General features: G+C 43.5%; 1 protein-coding gene and 1 long non-coding RNA gene across 6 annotated transcripts in view; one reads left to right on the top strand and one right to left on the bottom strand.

The window, feature by feature from the left end:
* Window positions 1–5,985: 5,985 nt before the first annotated feature.
* On the bottom strand, window positions 5,986–26,457 carry Ccdc198 (coiled-coil domain containing 198). Of its 2 annotated transcripts, none has more exons than XM_052191635.1 (6): window positions 26,235–26,457; window positions 24,900–24,982; window positions 17,194–17,280; window positions 15,503–15,604; window positions 13,881–14,040; window positions 5,986–6,415 (listed from the first exon to the last, which is right to left on the bottom strand). In XM_052191635.1, the coding sequence occupies exons 1-6, from the start codon at window positions 26,455–26,457 to the stop codon at window positions 6,180–6,182; spliced, it is 891 nt and encodes a 296-aa protein (XP_052047595.1). In that variant the 3' UTR covers window positions 5,986–6,179. The 2 variants fall into 2 exon arrangements, with proteins under 2 accessions (XP_052047595.1, XP_052047596.1); XM_052191636.1 differs by having other exon boundaries at window positions 15,503–15,601.
* The window catches only part of LOC127691661 (uncharacterized), a 61,245-nt gene continuing 45,782 nt past the window's right edge, over window positions 11,166–26,628 (top strand). The window contains exons 1-2 of one of the 4 annotated variants that reach the window (XR_007979310.1): window positions 11,166–11,316; window positions 15,399–15,477. This is a non-coding gene — a long non-coding RNA (uncharacterized LOC127691661). The other 3 variants (XR_007979311.1, XR_007979313.1, XR_007979312.1) reach the window with 3 other exon arrangements.

The following is a 26,628-nucleotide window of genomic DNA, read 5'->3' as shown; positions in this document are numbered from 1 at the left end:
ATCATGATAGACATCAGAACTGTTTTGCATAGTTACTCACAATAAGCTTGGACCTGAACCAACCACCCAACTCACTTCCTGTACTTATGTATAAGTTTTTATGGTATTTGCCTTTATTAGCTACTCCTAGGATGGATCCCAACATAAGAGAGACACTTTCACCAATATAAGAAATTATTTGGAATAAGACTTCCATTTTGAGTAGTGATAGAGTAAAGTGAAATGGAAACTTCTGGTTTCTTTGGAAAGTCAGTTATGCCAAATGATGTTTTACTGGGGCACACAGGTGAAAGAATGTCTTGCTAAAGCAGACACATGAAAAGACACATGATGTTTAGAAGGAATATAAATACAACCCAACAGGCAGTGGATAATGCTGGATGGTATTGGTATGCCTTATCATTGTTTATTGGTCACTGTTTGTCATGACTCCACCAAGAGAAACAGACCAAAAAACTTCTGGTGGTGTTCTGGCTGCTTCTTGCTTCCAAGGACTCAGGCCAATTGGCAGAGTGAAGTGGGAGTTTCTGGTTATGTTAGCTGATACAGACTCACTTGGAGTTTTGCTGAGGGAAGACCCATGGGAGGGCATGTGATGTTCAGAGGAAGTATAAATAGGACTCAATGGAGAGCTTGCATAGCTAGCTTTGCAGAGCTTCCGTGGTCTCCAGTCTTCATCTTCAGTTCATTGGGAGCATGGCAGAGAACTTTTCCTGGTGTCTCTGCTGGTCAATCCTGTTGACTTGTGCCGATTTGGTGGAGACCTGGCTGTTTCTGCTAGGCTGTCGCACCATTGCTGATTTCATGTTTGCTCTCTTCACACTACTGAACTGGACTACTGGTATCCTGACAATTGGAGATTAAAATCGCCCCAAGGAACTACTTCTAACCAGCAAACATCAGAGCCTTGCTGCTGCTTCTGGATTAACCAGCCATTGTGATTTCTGTAAACTAAATTACTGATATCCTGACAATGCAAACTGTTTCTAAACAGGTCCACTTCCCCCTGGAAGTGGGGGTGGTGGGCCAGAAGGGAAGTTAAAGCATTTAAGAACAATTACTAAAAATAGGGTTTGGAAAAAAAAAATCTGAGCCTACAGTAAAATTTAAGTTCCCAAGACCTCCCTTGGAACTGACATTCTACTTGGCAGAAAGAGCCATGTATGTAGGTAACTGACATCCTGGTTGGCAAGTTAAGACGTGAATGTTAGAAAAGTCCCATCCTGGTAGTCAAGTTAAGACATTAATGTTAGATGAGGCAAGTCCCCTGCCACACTTGAATACCCCAACCAATAGAATGAGATAAATGCATGACAAAGACATGTTCCTAAGGAAATCCCCTATCCCCAAATCCTGATTGGTAGAATAACTTGGCACAGATGTTTGTGAATTTTAGGTTTAAAAGCCCTGTAGGATCAAAGTCATGGTTCAGTTCATTAATCTGGACCATGGCCCTGGTCAACTGGTCCTGGGGTGCGTGCTCAATAAACTATCCCTGTGTTTCTGAGATCAGTGTCTGTGTGCTTTGTGACGTGATTCCTGGATCCCAACATTAGCAACTCCCTTAAGCACATCCTGCCAAATAGTTCCAATTCAGCCACGCTTTAGCTAAATTCCCAAGCTGACCAGTGCTTTTCCAAAACTATCTAACCAGAAGGGAAGTATGATAGAAGAGAAGTTGGTGTGGAAAAAACGTATAGTAGCTATTGTAAGCTAAAGTTACTTAAACAGCATATACTCAACAGTTTCTAGCTTGCAGCAGCATTGTATGGAAGATAGGGATTTCTTAAACACCCTGTACGCAGACATGCACAGCCTTCTGCCCTAATGATGTTCCACTTTTAGGAGGTATATTATGCATAAAGAAGCTTCTTGATGCATCATTATCCTTCAGTTTCCATAATGCATGCCATCTTCATGGTTGTTTTGTACATTATGAATTTTTGATAAAAATAGAAGTTGAGGGCTGACTCTAGTGTCTTCCTCCACATGCACACCCATACTTACACAATAAAATGGTTGGATTATGGACTTACTATGGTATCTTTTTTTTTTTTTTGGCTCTTTTGGATTTGGTTTTGTTGAGACAGGGTTTCTCTGTATAGCCCTGGCTGTCCTGGAACTCACTCTGTAGACCAGGCTGGCCTCGAACTCAGAAATCTACCTGCCTCTGCCTCCCAGAGGGCTGGGATTATAGGCATGCACCACCACCGCTTGACTTACTGTGGCATCTTAAATGTGCCTTCACTAGTTGTCACTGAGCCTAACTACTTGAGCTCAGTCCTTGGAAGAAGAAAGCTAAATCCTAAAAGTTGTCCTGGAATCTCCACATGTGTGTCATGATCTGCATACCACTATCCCCAAATGAAAGAATGACTTATGTTTGGATATATTTGGGAATTAAAATACTTATCAACAACAAGAAGACCCAGCTATACCACTCTTGGGAATATACCCAAAAGATGCCCCCCATGCCACAGGGGCACGGGTTCCACTATGTTCATAGTGGCCTTATTTGTGATAGCCAGAAGCTAGAAACAGCCCAGATGTACCACAACAGAAGAATGGATACAGAAAATGTAGTTCATTTACACAATGTTGTTGTTGATAAGTATCAACCTGAGTGAGGTAACTTAGACCCAAAAGGACATGTACTCACTAATAAATGGATTTAAAAAAAAAAAGTACAGAGTACCCAAGATACAGTTCAGAGAACTCAACAAGGTCAGCAAGCTGAAATGCGCAAGTAAAGGATGCCTCAGTTCCACTTGGGAGAGAGAAAAAAGCAATCACAAGTGGGGAGGGATGGAGGGAGGGAGGGACCTGGAAGGGAAAGTGGACTGGAGCAGGGAGTGGAGGGGAGAGGGGAACCTGATCTGGTATTGGGTGAGGGAAAAGGACTGAAGCCCTGAGGGCCAGCAGAAAGAATGGAAATAGGCAACCTCAGGAGATAGGAGGTTGGGGGAACCCTCCAGAATGCATCAGAGACCTGGAAGGTGAAAGACTCTCAGGACTGAAAGGGAGGGACCTCAGATGATATACCTGACAGTAGGGAGAGGGAACTTATAGAGCCCACCTCCTGCAGGAAGACAGGGTATCAAATAAGGGAGAGGGGGGCATCCTACAGTTACTACTCTGATCCATAATTGTTCCTGTTTGAATTACAGGGATGGAAATGGAGATAAGCCTGAGGAAAAGAAGGTCCAGCAACAGGCCCAAAGTGGGATCCACCTCAAGGGGAGGTCCCAAGGTCTGACACTATTACTGAGGCTACGGAGCGTCCACAAAAAGGGACCTAGCATGACCACACTCTGGAAGACCCAACAAGCAGCTGAAAGAGTCAGATGCAGATATTTGCACCCAACCAATGGACAGAAGCGGCTGACCTTTATTATTAAATTAGGGAAGGCTGAAAGAAGCTGAGGAGAAGGGCAATCCTGTAGGCGGACCAGCAGTCTTAATTAATCTGGACCCCTGGGATCTCTCAAACACTGTACTACCAAACAGGCAACATACACCAACTGATATGAGGCCCCCAACACACATACAGTAGAGGACTGCCAGGGTCTGTGTTCATTCAGAGATGATGCACCTAACCCTCAAGAGACTGGAGGCCCCAGGGAGTTTAGAGATCAGGTGGCATGGGGTGGGGTGGGGACATTCACATGGAGAGAGAGGGGTGGGGAGGAGGTATGGGGGTATGGGATGTGGAACAGTCAGAGGGTGGATGGGGACTGGGGGGGAATAAAATATGGAGTGTAAATACATAAATTAAAAAAAGAAATAATTCACTACCAACCCAGTGTCTGAATAGTACCTCCAAAACAAAAGGAGGACCTCCAAAGCTTTTTGATCATGCAGCAGGTGATTCTAATGTGGGGCCAGCACCCAGCTCTGCTGTTCTCAATCATGGCCACTCTGTCCGGGATGGGGCTGTCTGTTAGGGGGTAGACAGTGCCTAGCTGCTTCCAGGCCCAATAATGACAGTAAAATTTGTCTCCATTCTGCAGCTCTTGGGTGCTTAGAGTCTCCTCTGTGTACACGGTCTAGCTATTTTTTCCATCCTCTTCAAAAAAGAACAACTCCATAGAGCCCTTTCCCTTTCCAGTGTGCTCCTGTACTTTCAGAACAAAACCAGATACCAAAAGAAAAGTGGAGAACAGAAAGAAGCATGGGATACCGGTCACCATCTGAGTTCTTAGACATGAGTTTGAGCCATTTCAGCAGCCCCCGATGTCACTATCTTGAACACTGAGACTTTCCCTTCTTATTTCAAGGTTTCAGATACACCATAACATGTGTATGTTCTCAATCACAGGGGTATTTTGAATTTGTCTATCCTCTGAAAGGATATCCTTTGGAGAAGGCTGGTGGTCAAACAACCTAGTATTGATAATTTTCCTTTGGTGCAGTTTAGCTTCTTGTCTAGCACAAGAAGTATAGAGAGGAAGCAGGAAAAACAAAACAAAACAATGCCTGGGAATTACAAGAAGCCCAGGCTCATTACCTTCTGTCCTTGGAAACTGTGAGCTCATCCTGACATGTCAGGCCTTTTGTCTTCTTAGAGACTGGTTTGAAGAGACTGAGTGTCAAATTTAGGTAGCACTTTCCTCTATTTTTTTTTTTTTCTTTTTGGAAATTTCCTAGTGAAGACTTAAATGTTGCTTTTGTTTTGACTTGTTTTACCGAACATTTGGAAACTTGAATTGCTTACAAACCTTTGTAGATTATGTGAAGTAGTCTGAATTTTGAGCTGTAATTCCACAGTGACCTTTCACAGCTGATCTTATTTATCTCTATGTGAACACTTTCTGTATGGGTGACTTACTTACAAAGTAGCCTGAGTGATCTGAGTGTCTCTTGCAACATCATGGTGATGTTTCTTTAAAAGCTCACTTGAATTTATATAAGATATATTCTCATCTATTTTTATAGGATTTAGTTTGCCTTTATTGATGGTCAGTCGATTGATAGGCTTTTGTGGTATAGCCCAGGATGGTCATGAATTCCTGATTCTTCTGACTCAGCCTCCTTGGTATTGGGATTATAGGCATGTTACTACCATGCTGTTACTTTCTTTCCTTTCCCTCCTCCTCCTCCTCCTCCTCCTCCTCCTCCTCCTCCTCCTCCTCCTCCTCCTCCTCTTCCTCCTCCTCCTCCTCCTCCTCCTCCTCCTCCTCCTCCTCCTCCTCCTCTTCCTCCTCCTCCTCCTCCTCCTCCTCCTCCTCTTCCTCCTCTTCCTCTTCCTCCTCTTCCTCCTCCTTCTCTTCCTCCTCCTCTTCCTCTTCTTCCTCCTCTTCCTCCTCCTCCTCCTCTTCCTCCTCCTCCTTCTCTTCCTTTTCCTCCCCTCTTGCCCCTGGGTCTAAGTTTCTCTGTGTAGCCCTAGCTGACCTGGAACTCAGTGTGTAGACTAGGCTTGCCCCAAACTCACAGAGACCTGCCTGCATCTGCCTCCTGAGTGCTGGGATTAAAGTAGAGTGTCACCATTGCCAGACTACATGCTTCTAAAGGTAAACCAGTGCCAAATTTTGAGATGCATGGTGTTATTGAAAATCTCCAGGATGGACATATTTTGGTACCTATTCCCTTGTGTGGACCTTTTTCACTGGCTAGCATTTGGTCTATGACTTGCATTCCTGATAGGAAAAGGTAGAAGTGGTTTAGGGTGGATCCAACACTGACACACCTGTCACATCTGTGTCCTCTGGCTTCCTCCAGCTGGGATATTTGCTGTTAGACACACTGGACTGGTTTAACGGAAAAATTTACTACTTTGCTGCACAGACTATTTGAAGAGACTCAGACTATGTAGAGAGTGAGCAAATTCCAGTTGTCCCATGTGCCCTTTCTCAGACTCTATGTGACTCCAGTCTTAGCCATATGATGTCCAATTATATAAGCTATGCTAAGAGACCAATAGAACAACCTCACTGAGTTCAGCTATGAACAGAAAAGTGAGACAAACAATGAACTTTGATTCAGCCCTCAGTTTTAAGGCATAGACTTAAAGCATACATGACAAGGTTATTAACCACAAGACTCCAGATGACATCCTTTCTGAATACCAAAATAGCTTGCATCCCTCAGAGTAGTCCATATGCAGATATGAATGATTTTATGGAAGAAAACAAACCCAAGGCATTCCGTGCCCTCACTACCCAGGGTAGCATCTAGCTTTCTTACTCACTGTCATAAAAGTCATCATAAAGAGGGATCTTCTCTGTCTTGGTCCTCACCAGTGCTTGTGGTCTCCTCTCATCTTTTTCAAGTTCGTCAGAGTCAGAGCTGGAACTGTCCCAGAAAAGCTGTCCCTGGGCTTCCTGTTCACGGAGCCATGTTTCCATTTTGCCAATTTTCCGGACACAATAGTCATTCTCTGTGTGATAATCTAAGAATTCTTCATCCTGGGGATTTCCTGCAAAAGAGCAAAAGTTTGTATTTTTCAAAATTTTCTCCTTAAGAATGATTATTTAAAATGATCTTATTATTGTAGAATAATTTATTTGAGGTTAATACTGGAAGAAAAATTAAATATTAACCTTTTCTGTAAACTATAAAACTGTTGTTGTCATAGGATTTAAAGTCTTCTTTGTCTTCCTATCTGATAAAACTTTTATGCAAATGTTTTAATCCCCCAACCCCCAGCCTGGTAAAACTGCAGTTCACACAAAGGTCCAGCTGGAACCTTGGACTCACATGGCCCATCCTTCCCTGCCTCCCTTCATTTCCTTTCTACAATTCTTTCAAAACTAGCCAGTTTCAAAAGCCTGTAAGGTTGGACCCCAGCCAATGCAGAAAAGACACAGTCACCACCTGTGTCAATAAAACCACGAGCACTGCCCGTCCCAGTATGCCTGCTAGCCCAGTTTGGATTCTGTCATGACCTTTTACAACAAAAAGAATTGCTTTCCGAATTTTGCTTTGTTTTGGTTTTTCTTTGTGCAACATTGAGGTTATTCATTGTTTTTAGCAACACCCATGTGCACACAGTTAGCTCTGTAAATGGTAATTCTTAGCTTCTTTAAAATGTTTTCTTTAATGATCTAAGAGTAACAAGACTAGTGAATCAAACCTAGATCTCCAACTTATCCACAATATTATCTGAAAATTAGGAGACAGGGTAGAGTTCAGTTGGCTAGAGTGCTTGATTAGCATGCACACCACAGACTGCACATAAAAAGTGGGGTGGTGGCAAATGCCTAGGCTCCTAAAACTCAGGAGGCGGAGGCAGGGGGTCCATGAGTTTAGGGTCATCTATTGAAGCATGATAAATTAAAGGCCAGTCTAAGATCTGTCTCAAACCAAACCAAACCAAACCAAACCAAACCCAAATAAAACCAGAAAAACAAAACCACATTTCTATATTTTTGTCATTAAGAAAACTAAAAAATGAATGGACCAATGAATGATCAGAGGTGTTTTGGACGTGGGAAGTAATGGTAACCCCAACCCAGGAACTACTTCAACCACGAGAGCTTAAGCCTGCCAGTTACCTCTGTCCTGTAAAAGACATCACTAAGAACAGAAATGTTCTAGAATGTCTATACCTGGAAGCAGAGCGTTGAAATAGGAAGAAAATGTCTATGAGTTGTGGGTTCTTGGTGCCAAGATCACCCCAGTCTCAAGATGTATGTGATGCAGATACACAGTTTCATCCTCCTCACTAGTGATGAACTGTAGAAATGGTCCCCAAAAGTATAGGCCTGGCGCTATAGTATAGTCTTGCCTTCTCGCTTACTAATAAGGTACCATGTACACAGTCCTGGGTACATAGTGGTGAAGCTAGGACATCTGAGCTAGTGGTAACACCATTCTTATGAGACGTTTGTCAGTGTATGGCTTATAGACTTAAAAACAATAAAAATAAAACCAAAAATCATGACCTTTAGAAATCTAAGTGGACTTTGGGTGTGCAGAGCAGAAGCCAGCGTATAAAACTCCAGGATTGACCTCCCCCTCCCCCCAGGGGAAGGCAACGTATTCTGATATGTACTGAGGGAATAAGGAGTGATTTAGATGGTGCAGGAAACAGAAAGCATGAGAAATGCTTGACCATCATATATTTTATAATATGTTTTTAAAAAGTCTATCACTGCTGTATATATATATGTATATGTGTGTAATAGATGACCCTAGTGATAGACATAAACACATACACACACACACACACACACACACACACACACACACACACATCACAGTAGCTCAAAGATAAAGCTACATATATATTTAAAGACTAGAGATTTAGCAGTTAAATAGTACTGGGGGATGGAGAAGATTAGAATTGTGAAGGTGAAATTGAAATGATAGATTCAGGGTGACATTCCTCTGAAGGATAAGTTGTTTCAGTGTAAGATATTGTGATGGTTAATGTTGCCTGTTATCTTGACAGGTTCCATAAGTATTGAAGAGACCTGCCTTGCCTCTAAGCATACCCAGGAGGGATTGTCTGAACTAAGTTATTTGAGGTGGGAAGACCCCCTTGAGTGTGGTACCATCTCATAAGCTGGGGTCTTGGACCAAATAAAAGAGGCTGAGCTGAGAACATGCATTTATTGTCCTCTGCTTTCCAACTGTGGATGAGGTGTAGGTAGCTGTCTCCTACTCCTGATACCATACTTTCCCAGCTGGACTTCATTAACTGAAAGTGGGAGTGAGAATAAATCTTTCCTTCCTTAAGTTGGTCTTACCAGTTGTCTTGTTGCTCCAATGAGACAGGTAACTGATACAGACATCAATCTCATTTTCCCTTATATTTTATCCACACTCCTATATGTTTGTCTGAACCTTATAGACTGTGTGTTCACTGGGGGTGGGGTGAGGGTGGAGAAGAACATGTGTGCACAGGTGCATGTGGAAGCCCTAGGTTCAGGACAAGTGTCACTTCAATGGCTTTCTACCTTAATTGTTGAGACAGGACCTCTCACTGAACCGGCCTCAGAGCTCACTGATTTGGATGGCTTAGTTTGCCAGCAAGCCTCAAGAGTTCCCCCATCTCTGCCTCTCTAGCACTGGGATTACAAATACATACTGCCATGACCTGGTGTTTTACATGGGTAATAAAGATTCAAACTCAGGTCCTGAAGCTCATGGGACGCTTTCCCAGTGGAGCAATCTCCCTAGCTCTTATATGTCCTTTCATACAATGAGATTAACTTTACATGAACCCTACATGGCTGATACTATTTATCTCCATTTTACACACATAAAGATAGGGCCACCAAAGCAAAGCAATAAATGTACTTAGATATGCTTTAAAAAAATAAAACAATGCAGAAAAACCTATGATAGAGAGGCTGCTGTATGTAAGCCTCTGCTCTAGGAAGAGAAGGATGTGCCTACCCCCAGAGGGTGCATTGTTGGAGCTCAGTGAAAGACTTGGAGTCCAATTTCTGTGCTTTTCCTCCAACTGTATCCATGTTATGCCTCTGGAGAGCACGCGGCCACATAAACATGGTAAAATTCACAGAACCGTACATCAAAAAGAGTGAAGCTCACTTTATGCTGTACATAACTACATATTTTATATGAATACGTGTAATTTATCATGTGACTAAACTAAAAGCAACACTAAAAGTGGTTTTGTTTAAAGAAGTAGCAGAAAACAAAGCTCAGCTTCTGTCTCACAAGAGGCTAAAATTCTCATCTTATCTTCTGGAGGGAAACAAGAAATGGTGGTTATACCATTAAATCAGTGAAGGCTGGAATAGAGGATCCTGCATGGCCAGACCCCAACTACCAGAATGCCCAGGACCGCGTATGTGCTGGGCTATGTTCCACATGCAGGGGAAAGCAAAGTGAATCACATTTAGAAGACAGGGAAAGCAGTCAGAGAGTTTCTGTGTGATCAGTAAGAGGGAGCCTTTGTTAGAGGCTGTGGTAAGAGCAGCCGTGTGTGCAGGTTCTGGGGTGAACCTGCATCCTCAGAAGTTTCATCTCTCACTATCTGGCTGTGATCTTGTGTGTGGACCTGTCCTTTCTGCATCTGGTCTCCTCATGTGTGAAACACAGGTGGTAATAATACTGACCTCTTGTGGTTCATAGAGAAAGAACTCAATACTATGATTAAAATCACTTTCTAAATGCTAGTAGCTCTGTCCACTGTTATCCCAGTACCTTGAAAGTTTCTGTCTATAAGGCTGTGTATTACGAATGAAAGCAACAGTGAGTGGGAAACTTTATTGAATCACAGTCTCCCCGTCTTCAAAGAAATGTATGGTGATATTTCACTTCTTCTGACAATTTTCATTGTCAGCTTGACTGGATCAGGAATCATCCAGTCTGGGTGGATCTGCAGGAGTGCTTCCAGACTTTAACAGCAGAGGTAAGACGTACCCTAAATATGGATGGCACTATCCCATAAGCTTGGGTTCCAGACTGGGTAGAAAAGACAGAGGAGAAAGCAAGCTGAAGGGCTAATATCCACCTCTGCCTGCTTCCTGGCTGACCAGCCTCTCCCGCCATCACGTCATCCCAGCCATAATGTACTGTATCCTGGAACTGAGAACCAGCAAGCTCTTCCTTCCACAAAACTCTTGTCAGTAGTTTCGTCACAGCAACCAGAAAAGCAATAGATTTCCCTGTGCAGCAGCTTCAGCAGCAGGCAATGATGTTGCTGCGGATCTCTCCCTCCATGAGATCCTAAGTGTGATCTAATTTAAATGAAAGCAATTAGATTTTTTTGTTTTTAAAAGCATTTATTTATCTGTCTTTATCTGTCTATCTATCTATCTATCTATCTATCTATCTATCTATCTATCTACCTTTTATCTGAGTGCTCTATTTGCGTGTATGGCTACATGACAGAAGAGGGCATCAGATCCCATTAAGGATGGTTGTAAGCCAGTACGTGTTTTTTGGGAACCAAACTCTAGACCTTTGGAAGAGCAGCCAATGCTCTTAACTGCTGAGCCATCTCTCCAGCCTCTAGAATGTTTAATTCATGCTAGCAAGTTATATTTTCTAGAAGCATTTTTGTCAGGCATATTCACATACACACCCAGTCACTGCAAAGAAAAAAAACCCCTCATACAGTTAAAATGTTGATTGCACTGAAATCAAGTCTATCTGAGGTCAGCTGATCTCCACAATCACTTGGAGAACTAAAATGTAAGGTTATGCTGGTCCGGGAGGAGGATGGGAAAGTCCCCACTCCACAAGGGATTCTGCTGCTGACTCAGTCTCTCTTTGTTGAGACAGATGTTCTTCTTTCTGCACCCTAGAAAGGTCCTGCATAGGGGCCTATGAAAGCAGCATCTGTGAGCTTCTTTAGCTTCCATCTAGAACTTGAGAATGCAGCCTTCTCTTCAAAGATGGGTAAGGGCTCACAGCTTTAGGTCTGCATATTTCCCACGGCTGTCCTAGACAAAGCTGTGGATGCTTAACACCCGAGGGAGGTTGTGGTAGCAGGTAGGTCATGAAAATGTGACCTCGAATTCTGGCTGTGTTACATTATGGGTGAGTGTTAACTCTTAACCTTCTAGTCGTGTGAGATTTAGAGCAGAGAATGCGTGCCAAGACCAGATCATAGGACCAGCTGGTTGCTCTGCTTTTGAGATAGGGTCTCTCTATGGAGTCCAGTTTGGAACCTGAACTCACTATGTAGTCCAAGGGACTTATGGTGGCCAAGGACTGGGATTGCAGGTTTAGTTTAGAGAAAGAACAGTCAACAAACCACAGCTGGAACAGAGTGAAGCCTTTTTAGAAAGCCTCAGGAAAGCAATGGAAAGCCCTTGTCTGCAGTCCCTCCTGGGTCCCTCCAAGCCTGGCGAATTTTCCTTGGCTCGTGCCAATATATGTGTATTTAGGCTTGCTCTCTGGAGATGGACTTGCAGTGCTTAACTTTAGCTGAGTGCCTTTTTTTTTTTTTTTTGCCAACATTTATTGTTGGATGCAAACGTTGCTTATTCCACAACAGAGCCCATCTCTGTCTGAAACTGGGGTATAGGTAAAGTGAATGCCCCAAGGTGACATTCAGTTATTCTGCCTTCCATTTACTTTACTGGTTAATTAATTTACTGAGTAAGAATCTTGCTCTTTGGCGTGGGGATAGCATCAACTTCAGCAGGTGATATTTGCATCTTAGAGCTTATTTGGCATTTCTGTAGCTCCAGCATGGTCAGCTCTGCTGATTGGGGCTTGGCCCTTAGCATGGCAACCTCTGTGTGTGAACAATATAGGGCATAGGTGGCACTCTTCTGGGAAACACACACTGGGAGAACTTAATGGGCACTCTGACTGGTGGGCAGCCTGGCAGACAGTTTGTGGGTGAGAATGGCTGTTGGAGAGCCCAGAACAACCCAAGGCTAGAGTGTGGAGCGGACCACAGTAGACACAGTCAGAAGGTAGGTGGTGACCAGCTTCGCTAGAGTGTGGAGCGGACCACAGTAGACACAGTCAGAAGGTAGGTGGTGACCAGCTTCTGGAAGGTCTGAGGTCCCCCATTAAGGAGATGAAGTTTTATCTTCAGGCTCCTAGAGATCTGACTGCATTTTTTAAAAAAGATTTTATTTATATGTGTGAGTATACTGTTGCTTTCTTCAGACACATCAGAACAGGGCATCAGATCCCATTACAGATGGTTGTGAGCCACCATTTGGTTGCTGGGAACTGAACCCAGGTCCTCTGGAAGAGCAGTCAGTGCTCTTAAATGCTGAGCCACCTCTCCATCCCCTGACTGCTTTTTAAAATATATATATTTATTTTTATTTATGAGTATGTATTTCTGTGATTGTATGGAATGTGTGGGCAGGTTCTGGAGGAGGCTGGAAGAGGGCATCCGATTCCCCGTAGCTGGAGTTACAGGCAGTTTTGAGCCACCCTACATGAGGGGCTGGGAACCAAACTTGGGTCCCCTGGAAGAAAGGCAAGCACTCTTGGTCCTCCAGCCAGTTCGAGTCCTGGTGATTGCTTTCTCACCAGGGTAGTGGTCTAGTCAGATTTGCTTTTTATGAGGTTACTCTGCATTGACAAAGTGCTTCTAGAACTTCAGAATGTGGGACTGGGAATGTAGCTCTGGCCTAAGTGACATGGGTCATGAGGGCCTCCCCAGTAAAGATGGCGGCTGCATCAGGAGCCAGGTGGAGAAGGCAGTGGTGCTAGACTCACTGTTGACATTCTTGGGGACCCAAGAAAGCTGAACTGCTTGGGCAAGGGTGCTTTGAAGGATAGGGGTCTGATGAATACAGGCCCTGTGAGTACAGATAACTTCTCGTATCTGTAAGAGCCTCCCTGTCTCTGACAGTAAGATGATTTGATGAGCCTGTCTTGGGATTTCAAGAGTGCCTGGAAAGCACTTAGCACCTACAAGAAGAAAGAAGCCTCTATGGAGAGCTTAAGCTTTTATCTTTTCCTCCCAGAGATGCAAAATACAATGCAGCATGCCACTCTCAGATGTCACACAGTCCCTCAGTGACAGCTATTTGCTGTCCCCTTACTCTTCTTCCCCTGCCCGTCATGGATGCTTATTTGATAAAATTTAAAAATGCTTGCATCTCAGTGTGCAAAATATGGAGGGGGGGCTTGAGTTCAAGTTTGACCCTGTCTCAAAACAAAGCTAGGGAGCCAATGATGTAGTTAGGCTGGCAGGCAATATGCCTGCCATGTATAAAGCCCTAGGTTCAATCCCCAGCATGGCATAAATAAGTCAGGGAGAGCCTCGCAATACAGTGCTTGGGATGTGGAGGCAGGAGGGTCAGAAGTTCAAGCTCATCTTTATGACATAGTGAGCCTAGCCTGGGCTACATGAAAATCTGTCTTAAAGCAACTAAACTCCTAAACCAAACCAAACCAAACCAAACCAAACCAAACCAAACCAAACCAAACCAAACCAAACCAAACCAAAAAAACCCGTGAAATGTTTTACTAAAGAAATGGCTCACCGGGGTCTCTGTTGATGTTTTCACCAGGCAGTATGGTGAGAATGTTATAGCCATTGCTCCTCGTCTTACTCTGGGTGATTTTGTTGCTGTTATGGTCCTTCAGCTTTTGCATCTCCAGCATTGCTTTTCTCAGAAGACTCTTCCTCAACTCCATTTGGGCCTGAAACAATCAGCTAGAAGTGGTTAATGTTCCTCTAAATAGTCTTCCCTAGAACAGATTAGCATCTCAGCAACATCCAAAGTGGACAGGTTCACAGACTCGGACACCCTTGAACACAGTGAAGTGATCTTCTTCCAATCACATGGTGTGGGAACTTATTCTCAGGCTTGTTAGGAGACAGATGAGCATGCTCACTGTCTCAGAGAGGCATGGCCAAGGGAAAGAGGAAGCCTGTTGGCCTCTGTCTGGAGACGAGGTGTTTGGAATTACAGAGGACAGAACCACAGGATGCTTCCTTAGAGAGGGGGCTTTAGGGAACTACAGTTGCAGATCTTCACTGGAGAAAGTGTTCCAGTGCGTCTTCCTAAATTATAGGCTGAAAGCATCCCTACCTCAATCCTTATGCTAATCTGTAGGTGGGCCTTTAAGAGATGGCTCACCTTCAGGATAGAGTAAAACTATTGTCACAGGAGGAGGCTAGTTCTCCCTGGAAAGAGCTATAAAGGCTGCTCAGCTGCCTGGGCTTACTCTCGTTCCTGACCCCTCACTCTTAAGAACATTGTCACCTTCTGGGTCCCCTGCTTGTGCCAGTATCTCAGTCTTAGCCTTTTCCACCTCTGGACCTACAAGCGGTAGCTTCATTGTCTTTGTTAACACATTTTGGTATTGTCTTATAGCAACAGAAAAGGAAACAGGGTTTCACTCCCTAGCTCAGGCTGTCCTCAAACTTTCTATGTCACCCAGGCTGGCCTAGACTTTGTGGCAATCCTCCTGCATAGCCTCACAAGCATGGGGTACAGCATGCCTAGCACCAAGTGTTTCTCTATAGAAAATTCTGTGGCCTGGATTACAGGAAGAAACCTGTGTATCAGAATAAAGACTGACTTCTTTTCCCTCTCTAAGTAAACCGAGAAACAAGTATTATGAATCTACCATATTTTCTGGTTTTTAAAAAAAGACACAAGCTAGGCTTTGTGGTGCATATCTTTAATCCCAACTAACAATGAGGAGGTAGGAGGCTATCTTGGCCTATAGAGTGAATTCCAGGCCAGCCAGGACTACATAATGAGACCCTATGTCAAAAACAAAACAAAGAGACAAAGAGAAAGGGACACTCAAGGGACCAGTGAGATGGCCCAGTGTCTAAGGGAGCTTGTTGCCAAGTCTGACAATCTGAGTTTGATACCCAGAATCCATAGGAGGGAAGAAAATAAAACCTACTATAGAAAGTTGGCCTCTGACCCCCAGACATGCACTGTAGCACATGTGTGTTCCCTCTGCCCCCACAAAATAAGGAAATAAATGTTAAAAACCACCCAAAGGGATCAAGGCAAAGGTCATCTTCCTGTTTCTTCCAGCTCGTGCAATGGCAGCTTCTGCTCCAGTGTTGAGTATAGACTGGTCTTCCTGGGACAGTGATGATGCCCTCCATATTTGGTAAATGCGACCCTCTTCTCATTACCTCTTGTCTCTTATGATTCATCTCTAGCATTTTCATCTTATGTAAATATTGTCTTTTCCCAGAAGTGTACATAGGAAGTTGGATTTTCTTCTCATTTTCCTGCTGTGAAAGATGACATGTTTATTAGTTTGGGGTCATTGTTGTTGACTTCCACAGTCCACAGCCTTCAATCCTTTCTGGAGAAGGAGATCTTAACCCACTTTAATCCATAGTGATCTCCTGTCATGATAAAGCTATACTGGTGTGTGTCCCTGACAAGTCCTTTGTATAGCTGTCTGTGAATGAAGTGGCAATCTGCTCTGTATCTAATAGTGTTTTAAAGGTTCTTGCAGAGTGTTGAAAGCCTGGAATGTAGTTTTGACAATTTCATTTTGATAATCTCCCTTTGACAATATATCATTTCCCCCCACCAACACATGATTTTTTTATTTAATTTTTTATTCGATATATTTTTTATTTACATTTCAAATGATTTCCCCTTTCCTGGCTCCCCACTCCCCGAAAGTCCCATTAGCTCTCTTCCCTCCTCCTGTTCCCCCATCCACCCCTTCCCACTTCACTGTTCTGGTATTGCCCTATACTACTGCACTGAGTCTTTCCAGAACCAGGGGCCACTTCTCTGTTCTTCTAACACATGCTTTTAATATCTCTCTAGAAAACTGTCCAGGTTTGATGAGACCTTCTTTTCTCTTCCTGTGTCTTTTCTACCATTGAATAGATGGCTGTGACATGAGAGGAGCACCCCCAAGTGGTCGAGTGGGATCACGGCAGTTAAGGGAGGCTTTGAAATGACTACTGATAAGTCTGGTGCTCTACCCTTAGTTTGTCATGAAATTCAGTGGCATAGGGTAGCTATTGAGGGCAAATGTGGTGGTGAATGTATTTTCATTTGTCACCAGAGGTGAAGGACAGAGCTGGTGACAAGCCTTTGTGCTGCCCTCTGGACAATGTGTTGTTGGATTGGTGCAGAAACTTAGAGGGGAGCTGTTGCCACTGCCAGTGCCTTAAGCACGAACTTGAGGACCTGCAGCACCTAGGTGTCTCTTACCACGCCCACAGCAGTGCCTGGCTGTCTCTTACCACGCCCACAGCAGTGCTTGGCTCTCTTATCAAGCCCACAGCAGTGCCTGGCTGTCTCTTACCAAGCTCACAGCAGTGCCTGACTGGCTCCAGAATGAGTCAGGATAGGGTTTGAAAAGGACCCCTCCACAAGCAGCTTTTGTTCTTACCCAGCAGGGAAAGCTAGCCAAAGGCCTTCTCTGGGATTACTTCCCTGGGATTACATTTTGCTGAAGGTCAGGGGCACAGAAGTCAGAAACAACTTCTGGATAAACTCTCCCTGGAGTCTGAGAGGGTGTTTTAAACCCAGGAGGAGTGTAGGGAAGGGCTGTAATGACTTTCCCCTGGCACAGATGAAAACTTCTAGAACCACCAGTTTCCATGTAAGATTCCCTTTCATCTACATGGCTGTTTTCTCCACAAAGCATATGGAGCCTGGCCTCACCAGAGAGAGAGCGGAGAGCACTTGCCAGTTGGAGGCAGGCATGGCCAAGCACTGAGGCTTTTCATTCCACCTGCCAAGGACTGAACAGTCTGCTTTGGCTTTGAACTCCTGTGTGAAGGGGAAACTTGAGAAGAGCGACCCCCCAGTCCTTGCCCACTTCCCCCAGTCTCCAACTGCCCCAGCTCACCTTTGCACTGGGCTTTGTTCTGGCTTCTTGCTGGCACAGAGGCCTTTCAGAGGTAATTGCTTGTGGCAGGTCAATGGGTTCAAGCTTCTAAAAGTCCAATATTTAGAGTATTCAGCATCCCTCACACCACGAGATGATGAAACACAAAAGCAGATACATTAAACCACCCGAGCACTGTGTGAAAGCAGCACTTACTCCTGGGCACGCGCAGGGAAGGCCCGCCCCACAGCGTCACCGCTGTCATCTGTCAGAAGGGCTTTTTGACCTACAGCATTCTTTACTGTTCTATCTCATTGTCTTCAGTGAGTTATTAATTAATTAAAATCTTGGCCGGGGAGTTGAGCATTTTTCTGTTTGTATTGAGGGATCATGTTCAAAGTTACCATCTAGCTGGGGTCTTAGACTGGTAGAGACGAAAGACTGGAGACACACCTGATCTTCCCTTAACCACCCAGTGCTGTCCCAGTCCTTAGGGAGGTCTCTGGAGAAGCTCCTTCAGTAATCATGGGTGACAAGGCACACTTAAGAGAAAGGTACAAAGTGACAACAAATGGTAGGGTCATTTTTTTCCCCCTAGCAGAGTAGGCTTTATGGAAGACATTTGTTGGAGCTTAAAAGGTTCACTGAAACTGAGCTGGAGTATATCCATGGGTCTGTCTAAGTTGTCCCTCCACCCAGACACACACACACACACACACACACACACACACACACACACACACACACGAGCATGAACATACATATATAGATACACCCATCAATGGGTGCCCCTGTAGAGACCAAGGGTTGATGTCAGGTGTTGTTCTACAGCTCTCAACCTTACTTTTTGTTTTTGAGACAGGATCTCTCACTGAGCTTGTAACTGTTTCTGCTAGTTGGCTAGCCAGGGCACCCCTGGGGACCACCTGTCTTTACACAAAGCCCCTCCAATCCCAGTCTGCTGGCTTTACAGATGTGTCCTGTCATAACTGAATTCTTTCAGACTTGGCTTCTTAGTTTTTTTGGGTGTTGGGTATCCAAAGTCTGGTCCTCATCCTGGCACAGCACTCTACCCACTGAGCCATCATCTCCCTAACCCACTGCCCAGCCTTCCTTCACCACAGAGGAATTTGGCTTCTACAAAGTTGAGCATGAAGACAAAGGTTGTCTCCTCACATCAACATGCAGAGAGTGTCTGCAGAGTTCATTCACTCGGTGACAGAGCTGAGCTCTTCACAGCCAGGAAGTCTCTATCTGAGGCGAGGACTGTCTGCCCTAGTCTCACCAGAAAGCATCCCCCATCACCTCAGTCATGGTCACTGGTGACTGTGAGACACAGTTCCCATGCGGTTGGACCTTGTCACTTAACCCAGCAAAGAAGCAACGAGAGGTGACCAAGAGAAGCTGTTTTTTCCACTCACTCTTAGCATTTCAGGGCATGAAGATGCTAGTTCAGGATGTAGTGGTTGATTGTGTCAGGATGCTGGGAGGAGAGACCAAGGGAACCCTCCAGACACCTGTGGGAGGAAGAATCTATGACAGCCAGGGGCTTGACTAAAGGGAGAGCAGAAAGGTTTGTGTCTCCTCTGCGTGGGTGAGTCTTAAGGATGTGTGTAGTCATGAAGCTGAATGGCTGTGTAGCCATCATTTCATACTATGTCCACAAGGAAATGTACACCATATGCCATCCTTCAGAGGACTTTGTGTATAAATTATAAGGGTGCCATTTTAGAAAGGCTAACGATTTGTCTACTGATTTACCCAACTGGAGAGTGGCATTCCTAGGACTCAAGCTCAGATGTACTCCCAGGCTCAAGCCATGTTCTTCACCTCATTGTCTGCCTCCCGGAAAATTGATCCTCAGAATGCCCCTGCGTTTCCAAACAAAATCTCGGGGCACTTCCCCAGGCTTGGGGTATTCTTGGGAGTAGAGAGTTTTCAGAACTTCCCCAGAGATGCTGAGGATTCCTTTAAAGGTTGGGGTGTGGAGTGATCCCACGTTGCTACTAATGACTGAAGGAACCACATCCAAGTAGAATGTAGATGATCTGTGTGTATAGTGTGAACACTGAGTCTGAAGAAACAAAGACACTTGGGTCATTTAAAAAAGTAATCTTTGGGCCAGTATTCTGGTTTGATAGTCTGATTGTCTGAGCCACAACAGGCCCCTTTCCTTTATTCTCAGCCTTTTATTTAGGCTCACTTTTCTGATCAAGGTTAAGAACTCTCTGGGCATCTACTTTCTGAAAAAGGAACCCGAAGAACCACACGCTCTCTTTGCCGAGCCACTAGATGGCAGCAAGGGGCAGTGCAAACAGGCTTCCACCTGCATAGAACTCGGAAGCCATACAGAGAAAAAACTGGCTTCATGTAAATATGCCAGCCCAGTGACGTTGCTACAGAATCCTGGCTTCACACACACACACACACACACACACACACACACACACACCTTTCCCTGCAGAGGAAGGAGGTTGCTTCTCTTCATCCCTTGCAGAAGAAACACACCAGAAGGAGTTATTTAGGGAAATAGTAGGGTTATACTTTTTCATTTTTTTAATATTAGGAAATATATTTACCTGAAGGTCTCTGAATTACTTGGCTCTTCAACACATGATCGATATCATCAGCTAGAATATGTGCTAGTGCCTTGGGACTGGAGGATAAATCAACCAAACACCATCTGTACTTGGTGATAATCACTGACCTAGGAGAGGCTATTTTTGTTTATTAGAAAGACAAGGAAGGTGGGCCAGCACAACTTCAAGAAAATGTAACATTTGTCTGGCACAGTGACTTAACATGACTTTTAAGACTCTAGAAAGTGGAGAAAATGACACTATGCCAGCTTTATGTAGATGGTCATGGAGACAACTGAAGGCCCAAGAAGAATTTCTGATTAAGTCTTTACAATGCAGTTCTTTGCTTGGAGGAAAGCCAAAAAAAAAGTTTACATGACATGATTTGGCTTCAGTACAAGATAAATATTTCTCTAGATCAGAAATCAGAAACGCAAATGTTTGTGAGAAGCAGGTCCGTAAGACACGTAGACCAGGTGATGGATTCTCTACACTCAGTAAAGGAGATGGGAAAGTGCCCCTGTGGCGGCCAGGCTCACAGTCGGAAGTGAAGACTGAGTTCGCCATCACGCTGCTTATTATGGAAGAGTACAGGGCTGATGTGGGGCTGAGTGGCCAGGCATGTTGTTAGCGTGTGAAACATGAAAGGTGAAATACATGTATCTGGGCTTGGGCAGATGGCTAGGCAGATAAAATGCTCACCACAAAAGTGTGAGACCTACTACTTGGAAGTCGGAAACGGGATGCCCAGGATAAATGGGCTAAACTCTGAATTGGCGAACTCCAGGTTCAGGAAAAGACTCTGTGTCAAAAAGTGGAGTGTGATTAAGGAAGCTATCTGACATCAACCTCTAGCCGATACACACACACACACACACACACACACTTATACACATGCACACATACACATCCATACACACACACACTTACACACATGCACACATGCACATCCATACACACACATGCACACATGCACATCCATACACACACACTTACACACATGCACACATGCACATCCATGCATGCACACACACTTATACACATACTTACACACACATATACACACAGACTTATGCACACACATGCACACATATATGCACACATGTGTGTGCACACACACACCGTAAATACATACTTCAACCTGAAAGCTAGAAGATCCATTTCACAAGACTTAGCAAAAGGATAAATATGAAGAAGATAAGAGTCTGTAGCAATAAATTCAAAAGCTTTGGCAAATGGATAATTTCCAAGAAACACTCAAAGAATAAGATACTCAAACCAATCCAGACCTACAAATTAAGCTAGTAGGAAAAATTATCACTTTCCTTAAAAGTGCAAGAGCCTAAAAATGCTAGGGGACTAGAGCAATTCTGTGTTATAATAAATGTTTTAGAAAAGAAGGATGTGAAATCTCATTTTTTATAAGACTAACTCAATCTTAGTGGCAATGCTGATATAAAAGCATGTTGGAAAAGTGTAGATCCATCTCCCTCCTTAAGGCAGACATACAGAGTCTTGGGAAATTCAGCTTAACAATGTATGTATGTATTTACCTCATGACCAAGGTGGGTTTATGCTAGGAATGCAAGCATGGTTCACCATTATAAACTCTACACTGGATTAACCAGAGAAAAGAAAACCCATGGAATTGTTTATTTTTGTGTGGGTAGGCATATCTCTGTGTGTGGGTATGTGTGATTGTTTTAATAGATGGGGGGCTGGGTGGAATTGATAAAATTTAACACTCAGCTGTAAGCCTAAAGGAAACGCCTGAACTTGAATGGCATGGTGCCAGGTGGCTTTCTGTGGTCTCTCCAGACCCACCTGCCCATTTGCCAGCAGTTCTCTGCCTGTACCACGCAGCAGCTTCCTGGCCTCTGACTTCCTATTGGGTGCAGCCACTGAGGAGATGACAATTAGGTTAGGTATTTGGGCTATGGGTGACTATGTCTCTCCGTGGAAGGTCACTCTTACCCTTAAAGCAGCTTCTTCTACCTGACTTTATTCTTTCAGGCTCTAGAAATCTCTCCCCTTGCCTTGGCCTAGAGCTGGTTACCTGTCCGGCCACCTCTAAGGCCTTCTTTGTTTCTCTCAGACAGACTTCTGTGCAAGGAGGGTTACAAAGGAAAATTCCCTGAATTACTATAATCTTAGTATGTCACCATTTCCTGTGGGAACTGTGGTCCCACTGTGTATCAAAATCCTACTACACATATTCTATGTGTTCAGTATTACTTACTTGAGTTTCTTGGGACCAGTAGTGTTTCAAATTTGATATTTTGTTTTTGCTTTTCAAATCTTTGCATGTATATAATGAGACATCTTGAGAATGGGACTCAAGTCTGAACAGTTTGTTTCATGTGTTTGCTAGGCACAGTAGCTGAAGGTAATTTTACACAATATTTTCTGCTTTGGGTCTGCAAACCATCACTAGAGATGAGGTTTGGAATTTTTCTCCTGTGGTATGTCGGTGTTCAGATAAAACTGGATTTTGGAACACTTTGGATTTCACAGGTTAGAATTAGGGAATTTCAAGTACAGTTTAATATCTTAGTGTGTGTGGTGTGGGAAGACTTGAGAGAGAAGGTCTGAGGGAGGACTGCTGGGATGGGGGTTGCAATGGTTAACAGGTTGTTCAGGGTGAGCTTTATAGGAATGCTGAAATTTTAAAAAGAAAACAATCTCTGGGAATCAAAGAATTATCCAGCTAGACTACCTGAGTCAATATTCAGGGGTTGGGGTGGCAAGGACATTAGTAGGAAGGTCCTGTCAGGCTGCATGATTGGAGGAGAAGATGGGCAGGCCAGAGGGGGCGCTGCTGATCAAGTCTTCTACACGGGGGTGGGGGGGGTGGGGGTTGGGGTAGGGGGTGGGGGGGGAGGGGGACATTACTGCTTCAGAGCTCCCAGGCAGGGAAGCTTAGTTCTCACCTCCAGGAATAGGCACGCCTTAAGGAGCAGAGAATGCTCAGGAAGTGGAGATTGCCAGATACCAAACTCAAATTATTTAGGATGCAATTAGGTTTGGTTTAATAATTAAAAATACTTTTAGAATTTTCTTTGGCAGAGATCAGGCTATTAATTAGCATGTCATGGGAACCCAGCATTTATTATTCTCTCAAAAACCCATTTGTGGTGAAAAATGTGCTGAGCCTCATTTGTGAAGATAATTATAGATGATATCTTTAGGAGCGTCTGCCAAATTCCTAGTGATTTCCCTTTTATCTGGGAGCTGACGCCAGAGTCTACAGGGTGCCTCCTCTGCCCACATCTTCTGCTCCCAGCTCATTGGAGCAGAGCTAGGATCATTTGTAAAGCTGAGCCAGTAAGATCTTTCCTCCACAGGAATTTGGATTCCCAACCATGGTCGGGCAATTCTGTCCATTTGATTAGATATATAAGATTCAAGTTTAGAGTGGTCCTGAGGCACAGAAGACACTGATCTTTGAGGGAAATGAGTGCAGGGTTGTAGTACAGAAATCGGGTCAGCTACATAGAAGTTTGCCTCTCAGAGCTTTGCTAAGTCTAATGTCTCCCAGCTCTTAGGTTCAACGAAACATTCCCGTATCCTTATAACTAAGCACATTGATATCTTTGTACATGTGGCATGTTTTTCTTCCACCAACGATGAACCTTCTTTTATTCATTCATTCACTACTAAACTTTTGTGTGGCACAGATTGTCAGTGGCTGAATACGTACCACTGAGTACAGAAAGCATAGTCTTTGTACTCAGATGTGTCTTGATTCTTTGATCTTAGGTGGTTTGCTAGTTTGTGGGGTACAATGTCAGACTAGGAAATATCCACATCCTCTTTTTGAACTTGGAAGAATGACACCCTAACTTTAGCATATTTAGGATTGGTAAATATTAAAATAATTCTGTGGTCTAGAGAGTACTACATGAATCTATTTCTCTGGTTGTAGCGATTTCTTCTGTTTGAGTTAGCCAGTGTCAGCGATTTATAGGGACATATTATTAAACACTCCCTCGAAAGGCTGTATTTAGTTTAAGAATAAAGCCAACTTTAGGTTTCTCTGCTAAGCTAGAGTTACGCTCATATTTTTAAATTTGACATTGATTCATTACATTTAGCGTTTACCTTTCTTGAACTAAGTATTATCTTCCCATTTTCTAAAATTTCTGGAAGAGATACTCTTTTGGAACTAAAGGTAATAATCATTTCAAGTAGTAATTTTTAGCTTCCAAAGAAGACAAGTACATAAGAACTGACTGAGACGACAGTCCTCAGCAGAGAGCTACATTAATCCCTGGAACCCATCTGGGCATATGGCTGAATTGTGTAGGGTTTGGCTGAGTCCTTGCTCCGCTCACAGAGCACCCCATGCCTTCTGTTATCTGACACTCATTTCCAAGGACCCACTCTGATCTCTTTCTATTTTTAGGATGAGATGTCCTATTGGAATTTATACCTCTCTAAAGGGAATCTATGATATTTTAAATCAATTTTTGCTCTTTTTCCCATATCTCCTCTCTTTTAGACAATCACGATGTAGCCCTGGCTGGCCTTAAATTTACAGAGATCTGATGCATCCACATCCCAAGGGCTAGGATTAAGGTGGTACACCACCATATCTGGCCCCAGTGTCTCTAACTTCAACAACTGCTTATAACATCTAGGCTGATTAAAGGATGGGACTAAGGGGAGATGGAGACCACTTACTCTGAAGGTTAGAAGATTCAGAGGCCTGGCTAATACCTCCATTGTTTTTTGACAAGTTACTTCATTCTATGAACCTTATGTAGAAAACAAAGATGGCATTTTATTTCTTATATTGGGTGAGAGGACTACCTGAATGACATAGATCAACTTCCTATGTGGCGCTTGACTTGAATAGCAGTAGTAGTTGTCATCTTCAATGCTCAGTCAACCAAGTGCTACAGTCAGGTCCTTTAAATCTCTAGCCTATTTCCTTGCTAACAACTTTTTTTTGGGGTGGGGGATATGAACCTCAAAAGTGACATCACTGCTAAAGGAAATTCTAATATAGCCTTTGCAATAGTCAATATTCTTTGTAACTGCATTACATTAATAAGGTATTGAAGGTTCTTTTATGATTATGGATGAAAAGGGGTGGAAGAATTAAAGCAAAGACATTCCTTAAGACGATCTTTAAATTCATCTTACTTGAATTCTTCGGGGTGGATGTCTTTTGATAATACTTGTTTCTTCATGTTTCAGTGGGATGTCAAGATACAGGGCCCTGGATACTTGAAAGATTGGAGAGGGCAATAATAAACCATTAAAATCAATTTATTGTCAAGTTAGGCATCCAGGCTGGTCATCGGTCAGTAGCCACTCTCTATACAATTTGCATCTTTCAATTATACATGCCTAACTCTCTGTTGAGTGTAGAGATGAGACATACAGAACAGGGTCCCTACATGAATGCAGGCGATAACATTTTAGTCTGATTTATTCTTTCCATATCACCCCAGGCTGACAAAAAATGCAAAATTAACTATGTACTCATCACAGATATTACTCAACACAGAATTTAGCCTGGAGAATAGAAACTTACTGATTAGTCTTATGACATCTCCCTCTGTACTAGAAATGAAATCCAGGGTCTCACATGCACTAGGTAAGTGCTCTGTCTCTGAGCTCTGTCTCCAGATCACTAGTTCAATACCATGCAATCTGCCCCCAAATAAAGTGAAGGAGAGTCCATTTGTGTTATTGATGCAGAATGCAAAGAAGAGAAAAGATGACACAAATATATGGAATATGTACCAGATAACACATGTAAACATGAATTTCTCATTCCGAGTTAGCATATCTATTTTGATTATCTTTATGGTCGCCAGGAAACATTTTACTTGTCATAATAAATACCAAGAACAACTTGCAGCCATTTAAGGCCCAGAGCTTCCCATCATTGTGGGAAAAAGTTTCTTAATTCTGTGATGACCATAAAGAACATGGGCTTAAGAAAGGGTGACTAGCATACTGTCCCTTATGTAGTAAATCATTCTGTTTGGGTTGGTTTCAAAAGTCACATTGGAGAGGTCGACTCCTAAAGTGCTGCTCTCAAAACTACAAAGCCTGGTGCACTCAGTCCCCCTGGAGACAATGACTTAAATTTAGAACCCAGCTTGGTGTAGGACTGCCACCATTTCGCACATCTGTGGCTTTGTAATTTCTGTGGTCTTTGCAACTGTCAACATTCTTTATGACTGCATAAGGAGGTGGCCATAAGTATTGAAATCACAACAGATTCAGGTGAAACCTGATGGTGTTTCCTTCTTATATAGAAGGGCAAAAAGTATTTTATCCAGAATTGATACAAACATTCAAATGTAACAGAAGACATTTATCTGACAAACATTCAATCCTCACTGAAAAATATTCTCCTACATTTCAATAATCTAGACTTCCAGAGATCATGGAGACAGCCGTGTAAATGCACCACAGCCCTCCCAGGTCCCAGACATGCAACCCTCATGTTTGGTTTTGCCATACCTGCAGGGAGTCTTCCATACCAGGTTTCTCGAAGAGGTGGTAGCTGTCCTTCTAGAGTTCGGTTTCGGTCCTGCAGTTTCGTGAATAAGTATGAGCTCTTTTCTTCCAGGTTCTGATTCAATGCAAAGAACACAGGGCCAGTTGAGGGTGTCTCTGTTTCTTGACTTTGTAAAGGTGTGACTTTGATCACCCGAGGGTGAGCCTTGGAGTGGCCCAGGCCCATGTTCCTTGAAGATATTAAGAAGAAAACCATGATGGAGAGGGTGTGGGCCTCTACAGAGCTTGATTTTGTTAAGTGTTTTCAGGAGTTTACCTCGGCTTACCAAAGCAGGTGTTTCCTTCATGACATCTTCCCTGTTCTGTACCCCGGACACTAACTTCTCTGGCCACTTCC

Source organism: Apodemus sylvaticus, chromosome 8 (assembly GCF_947179515.1).
Source record: "Apodemus sylvaticus chromosome 8, mApoSyl1.1, whole genome shotgun sequence".
Lineage (NCBI taxonomy): Eukaryota > Metazoa > Chordata > Mammalia > Rodentia > Muridae > Apodemus > Apodemus sylvaticus.
The sequence above is the reverse complement of the archived record's forward strand: the minus strand, read 5'-3'. Positions and strand labels throughout refer to the sequence as shown.